We start from the raw sequence: 20,766 nt of genomic DNA, 5'->3' as shown, positions 1-20,766 counted from the left end.
GTGAATATTTTGCACATATTGCAATGTTTGAAATAGGCACTTTGGCTTGCCTTCAGAGAAACACAGGGTGGTTTTAAACTGCCGGCTTTTGGATAGTGGTGAGTACTGGTACTGCACCCATTTTTGGGATTTAAGAAAATGAATTCCCAACAGTTATGGGTTTGCTTTTGGCAATCAGCATTGCCACTCCCAATGGTTTCAGACTACTGTGCGGGTAGTCCAATGGTGGTTTTAAAGCGCTTTGAAGCTAACCGGCGCTACTGTTTTTCCTTTGGCAACCCATTTCCCTCATGGCAACCCGGCCTTTCATTCTCGCACTGGTGGGTGGCAAGTGAGGCAACCATTTTGGTGTGCGCACAAACTGCGCAGCTTTCCTGGATTTCGGCGCACATGTGGGTTTTCCGCCATCTTGAATTTTCTAAGCCCCCAGCACCAAATGTTGTGGCATGATAGCTTAAACGTGGGTCAGGACACCCAACAAGAGACAGCTCACCACTCAGAAAGACAGACAGAATCTCTCACTATCCTGATCCTGGCAGAGCACCCTGCTGCTGAACTCTACATCTTCCTTGCTCCAGACTCCAGAAACTTGGCAAAGCAGAAACCCATTGCATAGCTGAACCATTTTCAGCTTGGCCTCAAATTCCAGAACCAGAATTCCACAAACCTAACGGGAAGCATCATAATACAGCCGGGCTGCGCTATACTGCTTATCTGCTGAAAATAATTATCATCAGAACCAAGAAGGGCAGATCCAATCCAGTCCTGTGCCATGCTGTGACCAGATGGTCTTGCAGATCCAATCCAGTCCGATGTGCTTAGCCCACTTTCTTAAACCAAATCCAATTCCCTGACCAGAATCTTGACTGACCAGAATCCTGACGGTTCCATTTAAAAACATATCCATTGAGTATCTATAGAAAGAATTGTGTCACTGGCATATATATTTTGCTTAGGCCAATCCCTATCTTAAACCCATCCTATCTTGTATTCAGAACCTGTATTGTTAGGAGTATTTTTGAATTGTGTGAATTCTCTATCCAAACAATCCTATCTTCCTCCACAACTAGTACTGTTAAAATTATCTTTGCACTGTTTTTTTTCCCATCTGAAGAAGGCGAGTTTCCTCCACGGGCAGTCATTCTGATCAAGTGACTGCGTTCCTGTGTGGTATTTGTTTTGTTCATAGTCATTCTGTGGTGTAAGCAACCCTTTTGTCAATTTAAAAGTACATTCCTGTTATCCATTCTTGCGCCTATCTTGAAAAAATGACCTCTACTAAAACGTCTATAACTCCCTCAGTTTTTGTGCTAGAAACAACTTCTGCTTATAACTAACATCCATAGCTATAAATCGCACTTAAAACCGCATTCCAAATCCATGCGATTCTCCCGTTTTTGCGAATATCGCACAGTGAAAAGTTTGCCGCAAATTTTCATTTTGGGAAATTCTTACACGTGTAAAACAACTTTTAATTGCTTCCGACTTGAATTTTAAGATTTCAAATTGTTTCTTGGTAATAAATCATTGCTTGTGTTTGCGTGCAACTATCCAAAGCAGCTCCCATAATAATTTATAAAAGTTTTAGCAATTTTGAACATATTTGGTGTTTTTGCCCAGTCCATTCTAAAGATAACTTTAAAAGCCATTCTGACAGCTTGAACTTCAATTCCGTTTTCTCTTGTGTTTGAAAGGGGGAAAGTGAATTGAATTCTGCCATCCCTGAAAACCTGCTCTCTCCTCCTATCTCTTTACATTGCCTATTGGGGAGTTGAGGGGTGTACCTTTAGCCACAGCACTATCGTATCTGAAACCACTCACACATATTATTTTCTGTGCTGAATTGTTTGCTCACTGTTACTCCTTTTGTATTAAAGATATTATTAAGTGTTGCATCACCCCATTGGTGATTGTTGTGTACCTATTAAGACATATTGTGATAACATTTTAAATACATAATTAAACCTTTACCTTTGCCAACCAGCCAGATTCCTGGTTCAGTGTGACTGGGGGGGAGAGGGGGTTCCAGGAGAAGGGCGTAATATGAGAGGTATATCGTTCAGAATAAAGAACTTTTAGACAAAAATAAATAAGGATTTCAGTTGTGCACTACATGCTAGGCGTTGACTTGGGAGTGTGCCAGATTGAAATCACTTACATTGCCTTTAGGCTCTCACTAATAGCCAGCCAGATTAGGGGTTACTGATCTCAAGTGTCCACCGTGGGATTGAGGGACACCTGGGCAAAGGAGGGAAAACCCCAGGGGAGACGAGAAGGAGGGGGACAGCTCTTCGTGAGACCCTATTTTATCATTCCAATAAAAACCTTTGAACCATATCCAAGAGTGATGCTGTCTGTGACAATGTTTCAACCTGACGAGGATGAAGGGGTGGCTTGGCCTGACTGCAGCTTCATCCCTCTGTACCCAACGGGAGCTTGAGCAACCTACCTAGTTAATCTATGTCATTATTAGAGGAAGGCTGGTTTTATTTTTGTGATGGACATCTGCTGTATCACACTTATTATAAAAAAGCAAAAGTGTTCCCTGTTGCCAGAACTCTTCCATTCTTTGGCCACAGAAAAGTAAATATATATTTTTTTGGCTGCCTCGTAACCACAGCACCGCACTGTCTGATTTTGTCCTACCTGTATCTTTGGAATTAAAGCCACACCTGCTCTGGTGAAAGGATGAATCAAATCGCCTCAAGGAGTCCCATTCAGGAACCACCTCACCTTCAAACCATTTCATAGGACTAGTCTCTAACAGGTTGGGGAGCTACATTGGGTCCATACCAAATTCATGCACTATGGTCCTGAACGAAGCGCCAATGGCATGTAAATGTGCCGGAGCTCTTGGCAATCTTGAATGTGCTGAAGTCCTTCCTTCCATTGATTCAGGACTCCAGGGTTCTTATAGTCCTTATAAAGACTGACAGTATGACAGTGATGTTCTATGCAAACAAGTAGGAAGAAACAAGTTCCCAGCTGTCCCAGTTATGTGATCTGGTGTTACAGATTTAGGAATGGGCAGTGAGGCATCAGATATCTCTCCAGGCAGTATTGATATTGATATTGATATTTTATTTCGATTGCGCTCGTATACAAGTGTTTCAGAGTGCGACAAGGCAAGGGAGGGGAACAGGGTTGAACAAAACAGCAAAGTACACTTACCTAGAACCCTCAACAAGAGTCTGGACATGCTAAACAGTCTTTCATACTTCAACCACAAACAGGAGCTGAACGATTCAGTTTTTCAGCATATTTTTCTGAGGTGGCGTTTCCCCCAGGTCGACCTTTTTACAGCATTAAGGAATCGCAAGTGCGCACACTATGCAGCCCTACTGAGACAAGAGCCGGGAGCCCTGGGAGAAGCTCTGCAGATCCCCTGGGAAGGAGTAGCATGTTATGCATTTCCCCCACTTCCTCTAATTCGCAGAATCATCTCAAAATTCCAGATCTCCTGTCATTGCATGCTGATTTTTATAGTACCAAACTAGCTGACCCGAATTTGGTATTCTGACCTATTGCTACACAAGTAGACAGACCGTGGCCACTTCTGGTGACAATTGGTCTTCTTGGCCTTCAACAGGAAGGCAGAGTGTCTCACCCCTCCCAAATATCACTGAGCCTAGCAGCTTGGGTCCTGAGCAGCTAGCCTAAGCTGGAATATATTTGTCCGAACACAACATGACTATCATGCAAGCTGCTTGGAAACAGTTGACGAGGTCCCAGTACAAGAGAACATTGACCCGTTTCTGCTTTTGGATGCTGGGCAATCCCAGTATACTCTTCATTCATCTTTAGATAATATTTTAGGCTTCTTGTCTTACCTGGCTTCTACGTGGCACAATATCAATTCTTGTAATATGTACTAATCAGCAGTTAGAACCTATGTCAGCTCTCCATACCTTAAAATGTTGACATGAAATCCTATTATCAGATGGCATTTTGACAGGCTTCTTCGTCTTTACCCTCTAGTGCAGCGGTATTCAAACTGTGGGTCGCGACCCCTCAGGGGTCCGTGGGTGCATCCCTGGGGGGCCCTGAGAGCTCAGAAAGAAATATTTTTTATAAAAAAACTTTTTTTTTTTTTTTTTTTTTAGATTGGAAGAAATGGGCTGGGGTGGCTCACATGGTCGGGTTGAAACATGAAACTGTCTCAGGCAACAATGAAAAAGCGGCCCGCAGTTGTAAATGGATATTCATTCCTTTAGTCACAGACTGGGCCTCATTACAACTATGGCGGTACGGTAACAATGGTGCTGTTAAGCTACCGGCACCATTGCTACCGTACCGCCATAGTACGAGTTGTGCTCGCGGGTGTCTGACAGCCCGCCAGGTCTGACCTGGCAGGCCGTGCGGTACCCGTGAGCACAGCTCGTCGGATGCACCGGCACCATTATTAACGGTGCCGGTGCATCCGAGCTCCCCATTCCCATTGAACCCTATGGGGCTCTGATGGGAATGGGGTTCTACTGGTACCGGCACCCGCGAAAGGGCAATTATCAGGTCTGCCCAACTCGGCATGACCCGGTAATTGCCCATTCGCGGGTGGCGGACCGGGATACAACTCCAGCGGCAGCCGTGCCCGTTTTACCGGCACAGCTACCACCAGGGTTGTAATGAGGCCCACTGTTTCAATAGTACCCAAGGGGGTGCTTCGTGTTAAAATGTAAGTACATTGTGATATATTCAGCAACAATGGTCAAAATTACTAACTGCATAGTTAAGTAACTCATAAACCTGGTCCACATTGGCCAAAATGGTGGCCCATTTTGACTGGCCCACACTAGCATTTTACATTTTTGGTACAGGCATTGCCCTATAGGCCAGTACGAGCCTGGCGGCTCATCCATAATGGCGAGGGAACGCCCACCCAGTGGCCCCTCACCCATTATGGAGGAGCTAAGGAGCCAGCCCAGTGAAACAGTGAGCACTCCCTCGCTGCTTTTTCCAGCTGATGGAGTGCTCCTGGGCTGGCTGAACTGTCAAAGGGAAACACTGTTTCCCTTTGACAGTTCAGTTTAGTTCCCCAGCCACACATGCTCACTGAGCCATGCAAGTGCTGGGGTGTTTTGCTTCGCCAGCATTGCATAGCTCATTGGAAATGCTGGCTGGGGCACTGCATGTCTGTATGTCCGAGGGGGAGCTTGTGCGTCTCCTCGCACATACGGACAGAGCAGCCTGGAGCAGGGCGTTTCAGCACCCACACGCAGGCCAATGCAGAAGGTATGTTTATGTTCATTGTTTTTATTTAAACATGTGTATGGATGCGTGTATGGTGATGGATGCATTGTTTTTATTTAAACATGTGTATGGATGCGTGTATGCTTATGTTATGAGTGAGTGTATGGTGATGGATGCTCGTGTGAATGATAAAGTGATTGCTGTATGAATGTGCAGCGCCTTGCATACACACATAATCATGTTGATTGTGTTAGGCCCAGTGGGGCCCAGGAGACAGGGATGGTAACTTTTTACTGGACATCTATCATAGATGTCCAGTAAAAAATGTCATGCCTGCCCTCTGGGCTCCCCAGCACCATTTGCAAACTGATTGGTTATTTACCCATTTTTTTGTTAAAAGTATGCTCTACAATGCAACATTTCAACCCATTATTTAACAAAAATTCACATGGGGAACCCCCCCCCGAACCTCCCCTTATTGGTTCGGGCTCTCTCACTATGCTCTGTCGCTATGGCATTTTTGGGGGAAATAGTTGTGCCCCTCCACTTAAAAAAATCACCAGCCGCCACTGGCCCTCAGACTGTGGTGGGAACGGGATGGGGGGAACCCAGGGACTATGGTGGGAGCACAATGGGCGGGAACCATGGGATAGTGGTGGGAGCAGAGTGGGGAGAGCCCAGGATGTGTGATGGGGTGGGGAGAGACCAGGGATTGGGTAGGAGTGGGATGAGAGAGCCCAGCAACTGTGATGGGAGCAGGTGATGGCGCGCAATACATACTGTCCATTTGGCATTTATGGGGGGTCCCGACCTGCCCAAATTTTGCTCAGGGGGGCCCCGGCCAAAAAAGTTTGAAGACCACTGCTCTAGTGGCTAAACCCCACCCGGTCTTGGATTTAAATGTTGTTTTGTCTGCCATATCTCATTAGCCATTCAGACCTATGTCAACATCTGACATGAAATTGTTGACATGGAAGACAACCTTTTTATTAGCTGTCACCTTGGCCTGAATGTTTAGCGAATTTCATGTGCTTTCTTTGTCAGAACCATACAAGGATTTTCATAGGGATAAATTGGCCATTAGAACCCATGCCACATTTTTGCCTATGATTGTTTCAGCTTCACATCCTAATCAAGAAACCATACTACTAACATCCTTCCACCCTCCACAGTCAAGGGGAGAAAGAGTTCTGCATTCACTAGATGTTCTAAATAGAGAGCTCTAAGCCAAAGCCACCATAGCATGATTGATCATTGCTGAAACATACAAAATACAAAAGAAAAGCATCCCTAAAGGTGTTCATGTTTATGCAGTTAGAGCTAAGGCGGCAGCAGTGGCCTTTCAGAGAAACATTTGATGGGAAGTAATGAGTAAGGCAGCAACATGGTCCTCCCTGTGTGCCTTTTGCAAACTCTAATGTATGGACATGGCAGACAGGTCAGATGCTAGGTTTGGTCAAGCGGTTCTGCAGAACCTCTTTGCTTAAACTTTAGCTTCACGGCACCCAGTGGGATTCTTGCTTGCTTGCTTGGGAAAGGGAATAGGCCTGTACTCTTGGTCTATAGTCCCCTTTCCTCCATATGTCCAGCCCACCTTCTCCCAGTTATCAGGTAGTTAATCAGGCATCCAGCAGAGTGGAGACAAGGACTGACGGGTGTTGCTGGTAGTCGGATTCAGCAGGGCTGGGAATGCCCACGCTGCTCCGCCTCCCAAGCAATACAACATTTTTAAATGAAAATTGTCTTCTTGTGCTCTGAAAAAAGTGCTCCAGTCTCATCCCCCAGGATGGAGACCCATAAGGATGGAGGAAAGTGGAGTACAGAATTCACTACGGTGAGTAACTTTTTCCTTTAACAAAGGCAAAGGGTGTAGGTTCCCAGGCAAATTGGTACCTCTGAAAATCAAACAGCAACACATGCTGGATATCTTTTGCTAAATAGATACTGTGACTAACTGGATTCTGCCCTTCTAGAGTACAAGGATGAGTAGGAGCCAAAATGCCCACTCATCCCTCATGCAGCTACAAACCAAGAGCTAACTCAATCATGAAAGGTAAAACAGGCACAATTAGGAGATATACCTCCTTTGCCTTTTGTGATAATGTGGCCCAAGGGAAGGCTATGTTCTCAAGAGAGCTGTGAATGTGCATCAGTAGCAACCCAAAGAGGGAATAAAAGAATGCCCATTCAATGTTCTATAAAAATATATCCTTTAATTAAACACACCATGTACAAAAATAACACTGTAAAAACCCACCCTGTAGAAGGACACAGAATATTCAGAGATATAATAAATGAAGCACTCCGACTAATAAAAGAGGGGAGAAAAGGCAATTAAAAGACCACAATGTTGAAGTTGGAAAAAGAGATTACAATTACCTATCCAGTATGTAGGGCCCAAAGGGGCAGATATTAGTCAATAATACCTTTGCAAAGGTATTGGTGGTCGACGGTGACAAATAAGGTTTCTAGGTGTCGATCACAGGTTCGTCTCAGATCACTGGTGCGGAAGACGTGATGGTGCAGCTCCAAGTTGGCATCAAATCAGGGTTGAACGGAAGGTAGCTGTGGTCTTGATGAATCTAGTTGAACTGTGTGGAATGGGTGGTCACCAGGTTCGGCGGCGTTCAAGGGTAGACAGTGGTTGATTTTGTACCAGCATGCACAGCCGAGTTGATTTGATGCAGAGGCTCAGTGGTCACTGTCCAGGGATAGCAGGCTCAAATTGATGGACTTACAGGAACTAGGATGACAAGGTTGGTGTTTCTAACAGTGACTCGGGCAATGCAAGGCAGTGGTACTTCATTGGTTTGAGCTGAGGCAACAATGCACTTCAGCGGTAGCAATGCAGCAAATGGTGGTTAACAGAGAGAATGCCACAGGCAGCTTCAAAGGGTACTGGAGGTATGCTCGACATCGAACACACTTGAATCACAGCTTGCATCGGCTGGCGTGAAAAATGCAGGGATCATGGCTGTTCAGGCTTACGGGAACTGTGATTCTCACTCAGAGGTCTCAAAGGCCAAGGTTAGTCCTTTCTTCAGGCTCCCAAACACGGGGATGCTGGCACTCACCATCTGGGGTCCTTCAACACAGTGAGGTTCCAGTAAACAGGGTGACTGGCAGAGATGCAGTCTCATTCTCACAGCTCAGTTCACCCCAATGTTCTCTGTTGATGATTAGGGGGCAGAACTCGCTTCTCTGCCTTGGAACCTTGAGCTTTCACCTCACAACTGGGGACTTTGAAAAGGACTACTTTATCAGCAGGGTTTAGTGCAAGCTTATTCCAGAGATTGAATCTAGAGATTATTCCAGGATAATTCAATAAAGTGGCGGGAGACTCCTTCTTTTTAAGGCAGAAGCCTGCACGTGATTGGACTACACCTAGCCTGCCTTAGATGTCCAATCACTGTTCTTCAAAAAAGTGTACTTTGCCCTCCTGACATCACACCAAAAGTGTGTTGCTCTTAGAGGAAGTTGAGAGAACAAGACGGAGAAAGAGAGAGGCAGAGAGAAACAAGATGGTGGAAGTATTCCTATACTGTACTGAGCCCTCCTGTTTACGCTAATCCTATCCCCTTCTCACTAGGATCAAATGCATTTGGAAATGCAGCCCTCTGGTGTAAGGCTACTCCCTTTGAATGGGTGTAATCCTTTGATGCCTGGTCCCAAGACCAGTCTCTTTTATAGGATGTTACCTACCCTCACAACGAGATCGAAGAAGATGCATGGCCATTCAGGTTCCTGTCCTCTCATTTGGCAGGATCAGCCTGTCTGGCCAGAATACACATTACCTTCTACAACTGACTCAAAGGAGCTGACACATGTGTGATATCAAATTGGATGTTGCTGCAATGATCATACGTAGTGCAATGCACCATGCTTTAACTTGGGTATACCTTTATTTGCGAGTTAACCATGCCACCATCATGGCTCTCTACGTGCCTAGGATCATCATAGTTTTGGTATTGGGGAAATGTCATTAATGCAGCCCCAGTGCTGCAGAGACTTGGTTGTCACTGCAGCTGTCACATGGGCAACTGTGACCTCTGAACCTGTGCTGTGCCACTGGTAGATTAGGTGCTAGAAATCATCTTACTGGTGCAGCAGGACACAGATACACATTATGCTTTTAGGAATGAGTTGATGAAAGGGGAATCTGATCAGCAAATGTCCCTTTAAGAGATGGAATTACACGTATGATTTTATTAATTAAGACAACCCAAATAAGTCAGTGCTTTACACCCTTGCCAGATGGCAATCCATCACAGATGCACCATTATCCTGCCACCATATCTAATTTGCTGGATACCTTTGACCCTGTATCTGTCCCAGGCCCTGGTCAATGAATGGCAGCAGCCTGCTTGAAACATGGACCCTCTAATTGTGCTACCTCAAGTCGGCGCATGGTGTCCAATGAACATTGGGTTTTTAGCCCTCGCAATGTAGGGTTATTTGTGGTGCTGTGTGTGGGTGTGATAATCCTTTTTGGTTCTAGATTGGTAATGATCTCTGATGATGCTTCCAAACAATCTAATGGAAGCCTGCGCTGTTGGACAAAAGGCAGGTTGGGCCACAGTTCTATGCATGACAGTCAAACACACCTTTAAAGTCTAAAAATACCTTCCTCAACTGTTCTTTCTGAGTTATTAGAACAGGTTTCTGCTTCTTGAATCTGTTGCTCCATCAGCTTAGAACACATGATTTTATGATATGTTGAGATAAACACATTGATGGATTTGATGTGATTTTGTATTTATGTAGTTTATTTGATTGATGATGTATGAAGAATGAATGCATTGGTATGTCCAAAAGGTTATAAGCAACCATAGTGTACAAAATACAATTCCAATTGGGGAATTTCTGTGTTTTCCTCCAGCCGAGTGGAGTGTATTTCTGTTCTGTAGACATGTACATATATCTCTGAATCTTTGTCATCACTTCCTGTGGATATTTGTCCTCCTGACCTTTTTTTAACTGGCATAAAATGCAATCCTCTTGCAGATGACACAACAGTTATCCTTAGGTTCATACGGTTACAAGGTCCAAACCCCGAAGGTCCCTTCTGGTTTAGAATACATTGATTGGAGCACATTTGCTTCCTTTGCATATGATGCCAATGATAGGGTTTGCTAAGATCTGTGGTATAGTGGATTCCTGGATTGCCATCTCTATTGGCATATCATCTTCTTTCCAAATTTCCTGGCACCCCTTTTGGTCCACCAGTATTTGAATGGGCTGTCCATAATCTCGAGAAATGGAGTGTAGCCCCAATGTACACTTTGTAGTTGAAGCAAATGCATTGGGCTTGTCAAGGTTTTGTCTCATTATAGTTCTTAATGTCAATGTAAAATTCCTAGTGAACCCTGGAATGCACACATCTCGTTACGTGAAGCTCAATTGCATTTGACATAAAATGTTGTGATTGATGCCCAACCTAGACCACATCTTTGGGTCAGTAAGCGCAGTGCCATTTCATTCTATATACAGAGTCACTACAAGGATATTATTGGGCCTTGGTCCCACTCACTTACCCATACATTGGAGCATAAACTTTTAAGCCCTATATTTATTTGTAACATGCACCTTCCAACAAACCTGTGTCCAGTTTTGGGTTGGTCTAAACCAAATACCTTTTGATTTTTTTAATTTCATTTTTGTTTATGTCCTTGCTATCATCTACCTGTGTAGGGAGGATAGCTCAGGGGTAATGCACTCGGCTTGGAAGCAAGACGACACAGAGCAACTCAAGTTCAATCAATGGGTCCACACTTAGAAACCTCTGGGTACTAAGCGCATTATAAATAACCAATCATAATCAATCAATATTGCCTCATTAATGAAGCTTCACTTTTGTCACAGGTCCTGCACTGCTTCCATTGTACCATTGTATCCACCTACCTGCATCTCTGTGTATGGATGATGTTGATTGCTTTGGTGGCTGAGTCTGGCTTCTCCCAATTGTGTATTTCCTTTGAAGCCTCCTTCCTGACTTCCAGATGACTGTAACAATGATTTCCAGAAGCGTACATTGGGAAAACACATTTATTTTGCAGACTGTATTTGTATTTGGTTACAAGGTCAGTAGTCAACATAGAAGAAGAGAGCCATCAACTGTCAAGAGCTGGCAAATGTCTGGGGGGCTTATTTTCCCCCCAGTATTAGAAAGCTTATCAGTTTTGATCTGGGCACAAATCACAGTAGTTCAAGCTTCAGCCAAGCAGCAAGTGGGACTAGGCTGAGGACCTTGCTCTCTCTTTGGAATCATGTGCTATGGAACATTTGATCCTTCCATTGGAAGTGAGCATTTATGTTTTTGAAGTAGTGTTGTCAGACAGACTGAATATAGTGTTCCCAAATTCACAGGTATTGTGTTAGACTGTTCAGATGCGAGCCAGTGTATGTACTACAGATTTCAGAAGACTTTTATCAATCATCTGGCATCTATAGGCAATGTGCTGCTTTCAAGGTTGTAAACAATATCTCTATATCAGCTGGCCCTGATAGATAAGAGGTCCTACTCCCAAGGTGGCCAGTGCATCTGCTTTATGACTTACTCTATCATCTATGATCCCATTGGAGATGGTCCACTTTTGTCATTCAGATAGTTGTGAGTCATTTCAGCACATTTTCATTTCACTCATTCAGAATACTTCTGTGGTCTTCCATAAGTCATTATTGCAAGGTGTAACACTGATTGGGTTTACAGTTGAGTGGGCAAGCTTTCAGAAGCAGGTTTTTTTCATGGAACCCTGTGATGGATGTGTAGCAGACTAGAAGACCTTCCACTTTATATGCTAATGTTCATCACTGGAAGTCAGATTCCTCAGTTTCTCTTTTATGGGTGCTTTCCTTGATCTGGGAACTTCCACCCTTAATCTCAAGTGGGTTGCTTTGCTGGCCTCCAAGAAAACCTGGTGATGTGGCTCTTTTGAGGAGGGCTTGACTGGTAGACTCTACAAAGACTCCCCCATGGTGTTTTTTGTCCTGATGTTCCTGATGTTCCGATAGGACTGGTACCAACCTTTGATTTATTGTTAGTTTTCAAAACCTTTCTGTTTCTTCCTTTAGAGCATTTGAAAGAGGTGTATGTCAAACTCTGTTTTTCGTAACCATTAGGGCGTTGTCTCAGTGGCCCAGTGCCACCCCGAGCCACTAGACACCCTGATCACCTTTCCCTGGCCCCTGACACAGGAAAGGGGACAGTATAATTGCTTCACTTCAGGCCAATAACAGCAGTCCAGCCCCCCTTCAGATCACTGACCCATCAGATGAGATGAAGCCCTCAATGCTTAATCTGTAATTGAATGATAAAACCCTCTGGCAGCTAGAGGAAAAGCTCCCTGCTCCCAGTGGAAATAATCCCAGGCTCTCTGTAGGCAGGTTCATCTCTCCTGTTCTGAATTTGAAAGTGTTCCCTTGGAGGAGTTAAGTTTTGAAGCTGCATAATTCATGACCAAAGCTGCAGTTCTGAAAATGCAAAACATCAACCCCACAAGCTTTCTAACATGGAAGCGTGAATGCAGTGAGCAACATAAAGATCTTGCTCTTCTACGGTCACATGTTAGAAACTTTGTGTCTTTTTCCCTGCTTGTCCCCTATCACAATCCTTCAGAAAGTTTACAAAATATACCACATGGTATCACAACCAGGGAGCCACACTCTTAACTGACCTCCACACAGTCTTGGGGATGTCCCCAATTTCGCATTTTAGTCCCTGTGCTTAGAGAGGCTCAGCTTTACCTCACTGATGATGCCCAACTAGGCTGAAACACGTTGCTTGGGTTGTGATGGTACTCTCTTCAAAGGAGAATTGCCTAGCCTTTCGGTTCTGGTTTTCCCTTGTCGGTGAGACCAGACTGATATGCAAATAGATATTTCTTCTCTGTGAAGGGTAGAGTGAGCTAAAACCGGATTGCAGACCCTCTTGATTGGCAACTACCCCATAGAACAGGTTACTTGGCTGTGTTTATTCTCAGTTGAGAGACTCCCACACTTATTCTAATTTGAAAGACCCGAAAGCCTGCAACACGGAGCAGGCGAGGTGAGACTAGCTTCCAGAGGCCCAATGTGGGACAGCCCTGGAGTTGATCATCCTGATTATTGTTTTGTTTCTTTTAGGTGGGGGCAATTTTGTATTTCAGTTTGCCCTACGTGTACATAGTACCCAAATAATATCCTGTACTGACAATACTTGATCTTGGCATCCTTCATTATCCTAGGTGCCCTATGGGAAAAGGTGATATTTCCTGTTGCTACTCAGTTTTATTTTGTTTATTATGGTTGCTTAAAACCTATTAATATCAATACATTCTTAGTATATCATCAATCAAATACATTACATAAATACAACATCAAATGAAATCTATCAAAAAAGTTCATCTCATATTTTCCAAAAGTCATGTTTCCACAAGGTTGAGAGAAATAGCATCCCTTCTTGGCACATACACATTTTTGATGGTCACGAGGGCTCTCAGGAGTTTGGATAAAATCTTCAAGCCCAAGATACTGCCAGGATTATATGTAGCTCAGGAAAGAATGCTTAATTTTGGATTCCCTTCTTCCTTCTCGGAGAAGGAAGAGGATGTACATTCCATGTATGTTAAGACAAGTGTGTGGATCTTCCTTGATCAAATAGCTTCCTTGCATAAATATTACATTTCTTATAAGTTATATTTGGAGTATCCTGGGGAGTCAAGCCTCCACCGAGATGTTGAGTAGGTGGATCAGCGTCGCCATTTCTGACCAAATCCTTGCCATGTGGGTCTCTTCACTCTGGCATAGATGTTAAATACAGAAAAGGGGGACATGTGGAGTTTCCTAAATAGCTACCTAACAAATGTCTAGCCTGGTATTATTTTAACCAGAGGATAATAATAATAATTAGGCATTTATATAGGGCTACAAACCCTCAGGTATCTGAGCACTGCTTATTATTACCCAGGGTGTGTGGTGCTCATTTATCGACCTCGGAAGGATGAAAGGCTGGGATTCAAGTGTAGAGCCTGTTAACAGCAGGTTCGAATCCCGGCGGGGCCAAACTCAGCCTTTCATCCTTCCAAGGTGGGTAATAATAAGCAGCGCTCAGATACCTGAGGGTTCGTAGCCCTATATAAATGCCTAATTATTATTATTATCCTCTGGTTAAAATAATACCAGGCTAGACATTTGTTAGGTAGCTATTTAGGAAACTCCACATTTTCTGGGCACAATTTCTGCCTATTGTTTAAGACTTCAATGTTCTATTTGGTATGTAGGTTCTTCAGTCACTTATCAGTGGAATTCCTTTTGTATGACTGAAATAACTTGACAGGTGCTGCAGCAGTCTACAATGATTGCTTCTTTCAAATGATGGAAGCACAGGTAGCTTGTGTAGGCCTTATAAGTAAGGGCTGGTATGAAGAACAGGATGGGGACGTAATGTGTAGTATACTTACTAATAATATTCCATTGAGGCATGACCGCATCTTTCTTGTCACTGTCCTTCTGCATCCCCTTACCTATCCCCTGTTATTGGATAGGATTCAGTTCGTGGCAGCTTTGGTATTATCAGGACGGTAGTGGCTAATGCCTGGAGTTACATCCCAGGAGACGAGGAAGGGCCTTTCTCTGTCTGAGGGGAGTTTCCACCTCATTGGTAATGCCTAGGAGGAGGAGGAGGACAAGGCAAGCTGGCAAAATCTGGACTGCTGCCACGCAAACTAGGCATTACCTCTCAAGATGCAGCTTCTGGAACCAAATGGCTTTGTGTGAAGCATGTTTAAAAAACACAACCCATTGGATGTTGAGCACTATTCCTCGTATGAGTCGTCAATTTTAAGCGGCAAACTCTTAAGGGTTACTTACCTGGCTGCCGAAATGTGTATTTTACATTATTGTATTTATCAGTTGTGTATATCGCTTAAGAACACTGAATGGTAGCTTCTGATGCTTTGTGACAGCTGGTGAGAAGCAATAGGGAAAAGGGATGGAGGAAAAAGAGGAAGGAGAGAAAGAGGTTAGACCCTGCAAGGTGCAAGCATCAGATGAATATTCAGTTCTTGCCTGAATCTCAGCCAATCATATTCAAGACATAGATTCAGTGGTAGCGGGTTGCAATGTGAGGGGCATTGATGATGGCGAGATATACCCCATAGCGCGAGCGGAGGATAGCACAGGCGCAACATGCTGACCTTGGAAGCAAGACCACATAGAACAGCAAAGGTTTGAATACTGGTTCTGCGCTTGGTAACCGTACTCCGGCATTAAACGAGTTATAAAAAAAAATGAAAATTAAATAACAAGTATTTATGGGTTGGCTAGATACTAATAAGCCATGGCAGCCAACCTTAGTTTCTGGAAGGCTGCAAAAGTGAAAGGACTTTGGTTAGGTGGTGTGGTGCCTAGACACGTATGGACACGTATGGTTTAGGCATAACGTCTCAAAGTCAACACGTTGTTTTGTCGAAAGCCAATGCTTCAAAGACCACGTTTTCGATTGCTTTCATTGTAAGATTCTATGTTTGGCCACCAAAGTTCGCATGATTTGTTTTTCAAACTATTGAATGTAACGCATTGTTCTGTGGATTTTCTTGCCAACAGCATCGGGTGCACACCATCCTGACAGCCGACCTGGTGATTGTGATGAGAAGAGGGAACATCCTAGAGTACGACACACCAGAGCGGCTCCTGGCACAGGAGGATGGCATCTTTGCGTCCTTTGTTCGCGCTGACATGTAAAGGATTCTTAAACCACAGTATTTTTCTAAACTTTTTAAAATGAAGCTTTTATATTTTCTATATGAAAGGAGTTTCTCATCAGTTCACCACAGTTTTTTCTCCCGTTTCCAAATGTGTTTAATGATCCAATATTGAAATGTGCATGGCCACAAGCAATGAAAGTGTGTATTTACTTAATGCACACATCTCCACTTAGCATGTTGACATGAGGTGTACCATGCAATATGTTTGATCACTTGCATTCAAAGACTTTCGTGGATTAGACTTTATACAGATTTTATAATTGTGTAATAGGGCAGTGTTTCCTCATATAGGTTATCTTATGGGATATGAGTACAGATCCTATTACATCAGTTCGTGTCAACCCCATGTTCTTTACTGTGAAGAGTGAGGATGCATGTGTAAGATGGCTGAAGCATGGGCGCCTCGAGTGGCCGACAAAGTCTTAAATATGTACTCCAGGTTTACATGTTGTCACAAAGTGTGACATGCTGCCAAACAAGCAAGAACATACTCAGGTAGGCCATTTCAGGGTTTCTTCATGTGGAGAACTTCAAGCATCTGCAAAGTACTGCAACTAAACAAGGGTGTCTATTTCCTGAATTCTGTACTTCACTAACATGTAAGGATGTCTAACATGGTAGGAGTCCAACGTTTCCAGGCACAGTTCAATGCAATCCGAGTGCTATTTTTTAGAAACAAAGCCATGAAATCAGGAGTACCATAGTCCAGCGTGGGATTTTCCCAGTTTAACACATTGAAAATACGGGAACCCATAAACATTAAAAGTTGGAACCTTCCCCCATAATATTTAAATCATCTAACTCAATACAGTAGGTATTTGTTTTTAATCAATTGTTTGTAATCATGATGAAACAACACAATGCAATTTGTACAACAATTTATAAGACTCATCATTATATCTTATCCATGACGATACCCTATACTGGTGTGAAAATGGTACATTCTGTGTTCTTCTATATCTCTGTGAATATATTTTTCAAAATGAGCAATAAAACAATAAATACACATGTTCACTCTGAAGAATTGCTGTCTTTTTTTTAAATTGAACTGTTAAAAACTACAGTGGCTGTCAATTTTGACTCCACTTTTAGAATTGCATTGGTACACATTTGTACTCAGTTATTACGGTTGTTCTCGACATGGTGGATCACTCCCTTCTTCTTAAATCTCTCTTGTCTCTTGGTATTTCAGGTCCATTTCTGAACTGGTTTCATTCATATCTCACAAATCATACATTCTCTGATTCCTGGTGGGGTACGCTTTCCTCTCCTCTTCCCCTTCTTCATGGGGTTCCCCAAGGCTCTGTCCAAGGACCTCTTCTTTTTTCCCTTTGCAAGGCGCCACTTGCCCAAGTTATTGAAGTTATTGAATTTCTATGCGGACATCACTCAGAGCTATCATTCCTTCTCTGATGTGTCTGACTCTAATCACAAGAACAGCTAAAGCTGTTTAGATGCAGTTCAATTCTGCATGCACTCTCGCTTTCTCTACTTAAATCAGTCTAAAACTGAAATTCTCTTCTTTCCACCATCTTCTGTTCCCTCCCCCTCTTCATTCTCTTGCATTTCTTTTCCTCACTCTCTTATCCCACCTTCTTCATCTGCTCGCAACTTGGGGGTCATTTCCGACCCTGATCTTTCTTTCTCGTTCATCGCTTCCACTGCCCATTCTTGCCGTTTCAGCTCTTCAATATCAATAAAATTCGTCCCCTACTTACATTCCATGCTACTCATTTTTTAATCACATAATTTGATCTTTCAAGCCTTCATTACTGTGCTGCCCTTCTTTTTGGCCCTTCTTATAGGCGCGTTATAAATGCCATATCATATCATATCATATTGGTCTCCCTGTCTATCGCCTAGCTCCCTTGCGCTCGGTCTATAATTCAGCCACCCGCACTCTCTTGTTTTTCGCCCAATATTTCAGTTTCACACGCCTTACTCTCTCTCTCTCATTGTTGTCCTTTGAATCCTGCCTCCTTGCCCATTTTCTTACTCTAATGTTACTTACTGTAGTTTTCTGATGTACTCATGGTCTTGCCCCATCTATCTATCATCTTTGATCTCCTTCTTCTCCCCTCCCAGAGCCCTAAGGACCCCTTCCCTCTTTCTCTTCACCGTGCCGAAACTTTCATGTGCATCCTCACGTTTCCGCTCATTCTCCCTGCTTGCCCCCACATTTTGGAACTCTCTTCCTCTGTCCACTCAACTCCATCCGTGTCTCGCTTTCGCTCCTCTCTTAAAGCCCATCTTCTGTCCTCTGCCTAACCGGACTATGTAACTTACTTCCTCATTTGTTTGTGTACCGTTTTTATTTGTGTGCAGTGCTTTGGTGAAAGTGCTATATAAATTCAATAAAATGAAATTACAAAAGCATTGATACTGTAAGATTCGTGTGTGTGTGTGTGTGTGAATTGTAAACTCAGCCAGTTGTTCCCGTTTATCCATTCAATGCACTACTACAGAGACTAAGAGCCTATCTGATGCTTGCTATTTTTCTCACTCTACAACCCAGTCCCCACTGCTGAGCCAGTTGAATTTCCCTGTACATTTCCGCATCATCTGTTCTCGATGAAAACCGCTACCATTTGCCAGAGGAGAAACTTCATCGTGTTTTTCTCGAGTCCACCACTTGGCAGCCTTAACTCTGATTGACATATTTTTTTTGAAAACTGCACATCTTGTAATTCTTGCTCTTCATAGCTCTTATTTCAGGAGCATGAATCCATGTCTAGGAGGCAGGCAACTGCACCTTGCTGTTAAATAAAAACAACACACAAGGACATGACCTCCTTCATCTGCATGCTCCCCTACCAGTTCTTCTCCTTTGTGCTCTGCAGTTCTGCGGTTCACAGGGCCCTTCATGCCCCTCACCGATCTTGACCATTTCCAGCCCCCATTTTGGTTTTGGTGCATTAGATGGTGCTCCCTACACCTATGTGGCGAAGCACTGCTAACACAACAGAGAGAAGCAGGGGTGATGAGATTCAGGATATCCGGTTGCCATTGTAACTGGCAATGCTCAGGCATCAATTTGCAATATCACAAAATGTTCTTTCTCGTCTCCTGCAGCCACTTCAAACAATGAATGGGTGCATTTTCATGGTTGTGCTTATCGGGGTCCCTTTGAAAAGCACGCGCTTTCATCCCGTTCAGCAGTGGAGTGATCCTTGCTTTGCTGGCTCCTCAGTTCAAACCCTTTCTGTGCGAGCTCCCTCCTGTCATGAACACAAAACTCAAACACAGGCCCTCATTCCGAGGCAGTAGCCATGACTAGCACCAATACCGGTACCGCCATCGACGTGGTGGTATGGGGACTTATTGGTCCATTCCGCCCTTTGCGGGACCGGTAAATCCCCATTTGAAATGCCATTCCCAATTCCCATTTGAGCCCCCGTAGGGCTCAATGGGAAGGGGGAAGGCGGCAATAACAGTACCGCAAATTGCGGTACCGTTATTAACCCCGGTATCCCTTTTGCGGGTCCCGTCCTTACCGCCTGCTAAAACCTGGTGTTAAGGAAGGACCCGCAAAGGGACCTCGGAAAAGGGTGCAAAGGGATTACCGGCACCAGTGTCATTACCGGTGCCGTTATCCCTTTGCGCCCAACTTGTAATGGGGGCCAGGGCGTGTACAGCTCAGGCACACACAAGCAAAGGACCACTTACTTTAACACACAAATAGGATGTTTGTGGTCATCGCAGAAGGGAACGCAAAATCAGCTGAATGGCGCCAGCCATGCCACAAAATGTCTGCAAATTTAAATAAAACGTGTCATTTTTTAAAGGAAAGAAGGAAAGGACCGTTATCCTTCTGTGGATGTGCAAGATGACAAAGGTCCTTTCCTTAAAACACAAAAGAGGTAATTTTTGGTTCCACGGATCTGTGATGGGGCTAAGCCTTATGTTGAAGCCCTGTACCAAGGTGAGACTCCCGAAGGGTCCCCCACCTTGGGCTACAAGGTATTGGTGTTTGAGTGAGTGTTGACATGTCCCTTTTCTGAGTCACTCTCCCTCTCTGCTCTCCTTCTAACCTTCTCTCTTGCTCTCTTTTTCTCCCTTTCACTCCCGAGCCTATATCTCTCTCTTGCAGTCTCTTTCCCTCTCACTGATCCGCTCAAGCCCATCTCTCTCTCGCTGTTCTCCCAAGCCTAACCCTGTTTTCATCTCCGCTAGCCCTTGTTTGTGCTCCTCCCACCACCCTGATTCGCTTTTGTGTTCTGGCAGCCTCTTTTGTGCTCCCTCCAGCAACTGACATTTTATGTGCTTGCACTAACCCCACAATGCTCTTTTCCTTCTCCATAACCTCGACCCCTATTTGTGCTACATCCTCCTGTGCCTAACCCAACCACCCCCTCTGAGCCCCTTTCTCTCACTCTCAACATTTCCCTTGCTCTCTTTTTGTCCTTCTGACCCCGAGAATCTCGCTCGCTCTCTTTCCTGCTCACTGACCCCCTCAAGCCCATCTCGCTCTCACTGTCTTCAAGAGCCCCAACTCTCAACACTCGTGTGCGCTCCCCCAGCTCTGACCCTTGTTTGCGCTCTCTGCCCCACCCAGACCCTATTTTGTGCTAACTCCCATTTCCCCAACCTGTTTTGTGCTCCACCCAGGACCCAACCCTCTTTTGTGATAGCATCAGTACCCCAACCTCTTATGCTTTCCCCAACCATATGACCCTCTTTTGCAATCTCCCAACCCTCGTTTGTGCTCTCCTACTACGCCTCCCCCATTTTATGCTTACCCAAACCCTCTTTTGTGATCCCCAACCCCCAATCCTTGTTTGTTCTCCCCACCGCCCAGATCCTTCTCTGTGCTTACCCTGAATCCCTGACCCCTTTT

General features: G+C 44.2%; 1 protein-coding gene across 4 annotated transcripts in view; it reads left to right on the top strand.

Moving 5' to 3' along the window:
- The window catches only part of ABCC9 (ATP binding cassette subfamily C member 9), a 1,387,936-nt gene extending 1,370,983 nt beyond the window's left edge, over positions 1 to 16,953 (top strand). For 3 of the 4 annotated variants that reach the window (XM_069628446.1, XM_069628447.1, XM_069628444.1), the window contains one exon: positions 15,769 to 15,897. Coding sequence is in view for 1 of the 4 variants with exons in the window: in XM_069628445.1 (XP_069484546.1) it covers positions 15,769 to 15,906 (138 nt within the window). In the remaining 3 variants the exon portion in view is untranslated. Of the gene's footprint in view, positions 1 to 15,768 lie in introns of all 4 variants that reach the window. The other variant, XM_069628445.1, reaches the window with a different exon arrangement.
- Positions 16,954 to 20,766: the final 3,813 nt, after the last annotated feature.

Source organism: Ambystoma mexicanum, chromosome 12, assembly GCF_040938575.1.
Source record: "Ambystoma mexicanum isolate Mex_15411 chromosome 12, UKY_AmexF1_1, whole genome shotgun sequence".
Taxonomy (NCBI): domain Eukaryota; kingdom Metazoa; phylum Chordata; class Amphibia; order Caudata; family Ambystomatidae; genus Ambystoma; species Ambystoma mexicanum.
This window is presented reverse-complemented; position numbering and strand designations above follow the sequence as displayed.